This window comes from Pleurotus ostreatus (assembly GCF_014466165.1).
Source record: "Pleurotus ostreatus strain PC9 chromosome Unknown scaffold_11, whole genome shotgun sequence".
Lineage (NCBI taxonomy): Eukaryota > Fungi > Basidiomycota > Agaricomycetes > Agaricales > Pleurotaceae > Pleurotus > Pleurotus ostreatus.
Window position 1 is genome coordinate 1,199,733 of NW_023503166.1, and position 6,000 is coordinate 1,205,732.

The 6,000-nt window shown below is 53.6% G+C and overlaps 1 protein-coding gene across 1 annotated transcript; it reads right to left on the reverse strand.

Moving 5' to 3' along the window:
• Positions 1–4,868: 4,868 nt before the first annotated feature.
• On the reverse strand, positions 4,869–5,495 carry PC9H_002713 (uncharacterized protein; the record flags this gene model as incomplete). The annotated part of the gene is made up of 1 exon (XM_036772348.1): positions 4,869–5,495. The coding sequence occupies one exon, from the start codon at positions 5,493–5,495 to the stop codon at positions 4,869–4,871; it is 627 nt and encodes a 208-aa protein (XP_036625994.1).
• Positions 5,496–6,000: the final 505 nt, after the last annotated feature.

Below are 6,000 nucleotides of genomic sequence, written 5' to 3' on the forward strand. Positions count from 1 at the left end.
CACTGCGAATTCCCGCCTCTCCCCCGCCCTCTCTGGTTCGCCGCAACTCTGATACTGTCGGCAACCACCCAGGTCCATCTTATCGTTCTCAGACCGTGGAAGGCAACATGGCAGTATGTCGAGCGGCAGCTATCTCGGAACATGGGACACACAATTCTCACTGGGCGCCTCTAGACGTGGGGGGCAGCGACGTCCCTGCTACTCGATCCTTTTCTTTCTCCTCGTGTCACGTCAGTGCGTGTCTGCATGCCCCAGTCAACATACAGCCGTATTCTTAGCGAGACATCACACAAGTAGAATGGAAGACGTACCGTGTGTGATGGATGGTTATCGATTTCTCAATAGGTGCTGCGATATGCTCATGGCCAATGAGCTGCAGAACCGCGCCGACGATCCGAAGGCTTGGACGTCAAAGCTTTGAAGGTCGAGAATAGGATCTTGGGTGTCGGCGGTGTCACAATGGGAGAATGCGAGCAGGAGTTGGATTGTAGTCGAGGCCGTAATCACTGCTCTCTAGCAATTCCTGGTAGACTATCCGCGAGAATCCTTCCTCCCCCACGCCCAACCAGCGGTAGCGCCCAAAGCTCACAGCAGCGTCACTTACGAGCATCGACAAGCATCCGTTGCCTCACGGCGGAAAGTGGACGTGTGGTGCGTGAAAATGAATATCGAAGCCTCGATAGGCGCGAAGACTTATTGATGAACCAAGGGCTGTATGACCTCTCGGCATCGATCCGAACTTTGAAGGCCAGGCGTCAACCCCCGAGTAGGCGGGCTTGGGCTTGGGGAGTGTGACGGCGAGGCATCGCCAGCGTTCAGTAGAATTCACGATCTCAGGATCGAGGGCCTCTTACCATCCCATTACGGCGCGCCGAAATTGCGGAGGATACCAAGTAGCTAGGGCAAGTGCACGACGAAGTACAGGTATGCGGTTTGGTACAGTTGTTCGCCTGCGTATGAGTGTGGAGAGAGTCGCAGGAGACGTAGACGCGCCCAGGGTACACGATTGGTTGGCAGTTGGCGGTTGGATCGTAGAGGGTAGAGGCGGTGTCGTACATGTGCGTGATAAACGAGGGGAGGTGGATTGAGAGAGTACCTCAAGGCGTAGTTGGGAGATGTGGAGTATCGACTGCATACAAATGAACGGCGCAGCGCTCAAGAGGGAGCACAAAGGGTTGCTAGTGCCGAGCTGGTTAGCGTAAATGTGGTATGTGGGGGTCGGGAGGGGAGAGGCGTTGGAGCTTGAAGAGTGGGGAGGACCTGCCGCCGCAAACTGACGGAGGAGGTGGGGTGGTCCCTAAATCGCGGGAACGAGCGACGGTACTGAATCTCAAGCCGCGATCTATGCAAACGATGGAGTCGAGAAGATACATTGAGAGCGGGAGTGCAGAGTCGTTGAGTGGCGAAGACACGCCGCCGCGGAACGACGGAGAAGCTCCGTTGATTACGATTTCTGAGTTGAAGAGACGGCTGCCCAACCACGCAAACGATCGAGCCTGTGACACAGCTCAATCTGGGATGGCGGGTGCGAAACTTTCATCGTCGCAAATAGACATGATGTACCGCAGACTAGTGAATAAGACGGGCCGCGAAGGAAGTGTTGGACGGAGGTACCACACGTTCACGCCCATCAGCAGGCGGGAAGTGAGAATATCGATCTGCCTCTACGTATCCCAAGGCGGGAGGCAGTAGGACATCTTGTAAAGAGCGATTGTTCGTATGCCGCCTGCGGGAGATGGGCGAGCTAAGGAACTTATGGAGAGATGACAAAGTGTTTGGTGGAAAGCGCGTACTTGTCAATGCTTGTCCGATACGTGATTCCCCAGCACAGCGCGCACAGCAACACACGGGTATTGTGCAAAAGGCGCGTCACGATAGTCGTCATGAGGTCAGCGTAGGTGGGTCTCGGTAGCAAGGCGCAACACTTCATAGATATTTGAAGTTCGAGCAAGCGAGGGAGGAATCGTCTATTCAATGGTTCCGCGAGCATTCCCGGGTTCACAGGAGTATCCGATTCCGCTCGCCAACTCCAAATTCAACTGCTACCACGGTCCACCACATGCACAGCAGATGTGTGCTTTGAGTTGACCCAAGTGGCACGAACACCAGGTCGAAGCGACCTGAAGACTGAAACGGGTATTCAGCTGCGCAGCCACCCTCGTTCTGAATCTGTGGATACGTTTTCGAATCCATTCGAAGTGTCGGTAGACCCAAAGATGACGAAACGGTGAAGCGAAGTCGGGTGAATTGCCCTTGGACTTAACAAGCAATGGTCGACAACCGATCGTAAAAATATGCAACTGCCTGGTGGCGTAAGGTCACCTGCAGGTTGATGATGAACGCAGCTGCCAACATGGTTGAGAGATACGACTCCCGCCATCTTTTCTCTACTCGAACGCCTCTCTACCCGGCGTTGTCAGACCTCAGCAAATGGCGAGGTGTGAGGTTCAGAGGAGCATATAAGTGAAAGTAGCCGTCTGCGTAGGTAGGTTCGCCTGCTCGTTAGCCATCGTTAGTCGTTGGCAGAGCTGAGGACGTGCTGAGTGATAGGTGGCACTGTGAGAGTGGTCGACCCATGGAGCGGGTTGAACCGTTGAAAGGACTAGGTGAGAATCTAAATTCTGTGATTTTAACGCGTCTTTGAAGAAGAGATGAAAGTACTCACAAATTTGAGGAAGTCGGGTCCATCGGTTATTCGTTTTACGATGAGACGGGAGATGGGATGTCCGGGCCGGCGATGTCCGAAGCTACGGAGCCAAACGACTGTCCCTCCCAATGAACTCACCCCCTCGTATCATCTACATCCCGCAGCGTTGAGGCCACACCGGAACTCACGGAACGCGCGAACGATGGAATCGAAGACTTGAGTGTGAGCACTTGAGTCCCATACCAATATCTGTGCTGTACAACCCGAAACTCAAAAACCAGCAACCTCTCGGATCTCTTCAATGTACCACAGAAGTATCTTGCTCGGGGAGGGGGAAGGAGGGGGGTCATGGAATGGTGTACCTTCGTTGGTGAGTTTTATTACACCGACACTTTTTCACCACTTGGCTCTCATAAGCGTCGCGAACTTCTGACATCGCTTTCGTACATAGCCGACAGTATTTGTCGCTCTACTCCGGGGCCGCAATGGCTGATGCATCCAGCCTCAGTCATTCCCGCTGTCTCAACAACACGAAGCCGGGTCTACGTACCATTTGACAGACATCCCTGTTGTCATTTCCCTCAATCCACGCCACGCGCACCGCGACTTCTCACCTATCCACCAACCTCCTTCGACGCTGGATATCGTCGGTACGCACCTTGCAGCCGCACCCTCCCTCTCAGCCCGTGAAACTCGACCAACACCCACTCTACGCCTGCGCCCCATAACGACCTCTTCTCATCCTACACCATCCTTTTCTATGTCATCTCGCTGCCGCTGCTATTACTCGCAGTTTCATCAACCTGGAATCAGACCCACGACTCGGTGGTAGCAGGGGGAAGATGGGGAGGCGTCGTGCGTGTGGGACACATCTGTGGAATCTTGGAGCTGAGAGTGTGGACAGCGGCTCCAAGTCCGTTTTCTATGAAGCGCAGCGTGGCGTTGGGTATCCAAGTAGGCGACATAAAAGAGGGCGTCGAGTCCTGGCATGATTCCACCCACGCACCGCGCCGCTACTCAAATCGTATCAAACTCAGGAAGATGGGTCGCTTCTGTCTACCCTTCTATCTACGGACTCCAGCTCGATTCAACAGATGCCTGGTCCTCTCTCTCCGCAGCGCCGTCAGGCTATGATCGCAGGCGACGTCCACGTTGCGCGCTGCGTTTTGATGGGAGAAAAAGGAGGACGTGAACGCACCATCCCATCAAATTCACTCTCCCGTCGCCCCATTGCCCCATCTGTCATGACTGGCAACTTGATCAGCTACCCAGGCGCCGCCGTTGGCCTCTCACCCTACGGATACCCCGCCTTTGCTCCACGCTGCAGCCATTGAATGCCCACCTGGGACTTCGAAACGATCCTACCGCTGGACATGGTGCGCCAGCGACTATGGTAGGAACGCGCATATAAGGACGTCTACGGAAGTATGCTCGAATGCCCGAATCTTTGTGTCCCCCTGCTCCACGCCTCTGCCTCCACGCCTCCATGGGATCGTCGGGACATCGAACACTCGGATTCTATGTAGTTTTCGCAGAATCGAGAAGCACAGATGGTGGGGGGGCGCAAAGTAGAGTAGAGGGCATGTCGTTGATGACGGTCCGGGAGAGGGAGAGGGAGAGGGAGAGGAAAACATCGGGACTCAGATGCGATCTTTTTTGATTCCAAGGTCCGGTCATCTATCGAGTTTCCACTCCGTTTACCTCTCGACTTTTCTCGATTGCGCCGCCACCAATGCATGTATTTCCTGAGGGTCTCATGCGCCAGCAGCGCCGGTGGCGCGCCCGAACGATGATGAGGTACAGTACGCGACGCAAGCGATGACAAGGATACTCTTGGAAGAGTTATGCCACGTTCCCGCTGGCTATCTCTGCGCACGCCCGCTGTTTTATCGCCCGATCCCACTGAGAACTGCGCCAACCCTGGCAGATTGTTTGACTCTGTCTTGTACGTCGCACGAATAGTGAGATAAGGCATGCGAACTAGTACCATACCAAGTGTACCGTATACATATTTGAGGGACATCGATATATACATATGCCGCAAGGCGGAAATTACTCCGTCGTCAATGTCAGTTCGTATTTCAGGAAGGCAAAATTAGGTAAATGTCTTGTGTGCTCCCAACGCGAGTCTCAATATGGTCCCGCTCGCTGTGTACGTGCTTTGACAAAGCGACCGACTCCACGTGTTGATGGCTTTGCTTCCTGAGGTTGGGATTGAGACTTAGCCCGTCGGCGAGCCCGAGCCCGAGCCAGTAGCAGAGCTTGAGCTCGGGAGTGCTCCGTTTGCAGGAGTGAGTTGCTTGGGGGACTCATATGAACTACAGTTTTGATTAGATGGGAGAAACATAGGAAATGCGTGGATGTGAGTGGTTGAATACGAACTGGTGTTGGTGTTATTCCTCCCGCCATTATTACCGCCGTGGATAGGAGCCAAGAACGCGTCGCCAATGTTGTTGATGTAGTTGACAGTGACGGTACGATGTACGCTATTTATGGAGAAGGAATTCCCAGCAGAAACGGAATTCGCGCCGTCCAAGAATGAGATCTCGTGCGCGGAGATGGTGATGGTGAGGTCGTCTTGTTGGGACGAATGCGAAGGGAATTTGAGGTGGAGGTTGTTGAGTGACTGGAAAGCGCCAGAGGGCGAAAAAGTGGGGGGGATCGTGGTGGCACTCCAATCAACGCTGGAAATGAAGTCGAGGGTGAGACAGATAGAGAGTGTGAGATAGCACGGTCGATGCTGCGTCTCGGGCTCAGGATATTTGTCGATGAACTGTGAAAGAGGGGTCTGATGCCGAGTAGCATTGTTCTCTGCTACATCGCAAATGAGACGACAATAGCCAAGCATCGTGAAAGCATACCAGACGAATAGTCGCCAGTGATTAAAAAAAGAGCCTCAATGACGTCATTGACGACAGCGAGGTCATTATCACCGATGTATCGACCCTCCCATTTCTTCTTTCCGTGAGCAATTCAGAGTGGGTCATAGAGCAAGAAATTCAACACACCCTAACCTCGTGAATAAACCGAGTGCAGTCCTCCTGACTCGCAAATTCAACACAGAAACGGACATCGACCTTTGGGCGTGGATAGTACGATCGCACCTACGTCTATCAGCATCAAGTTCTACGCGAGTGAAACACAAACAAAATAACGACCTTCAATACGGAGGTGGTAATTCGCACTTGAACCGACCCATTCGTCAGCCCTGCAACGTCCAAGTCCTCGTACTCACTAAATACCGATCACTTCGTCATAATGTACATGCATGCTTCAGGCTGGACACGAGCGGCGCCAGATGGAAACAGATAATGTAGATGCAGGAGAGCGGGAGGTGGTCGTTCGAGCGAAGG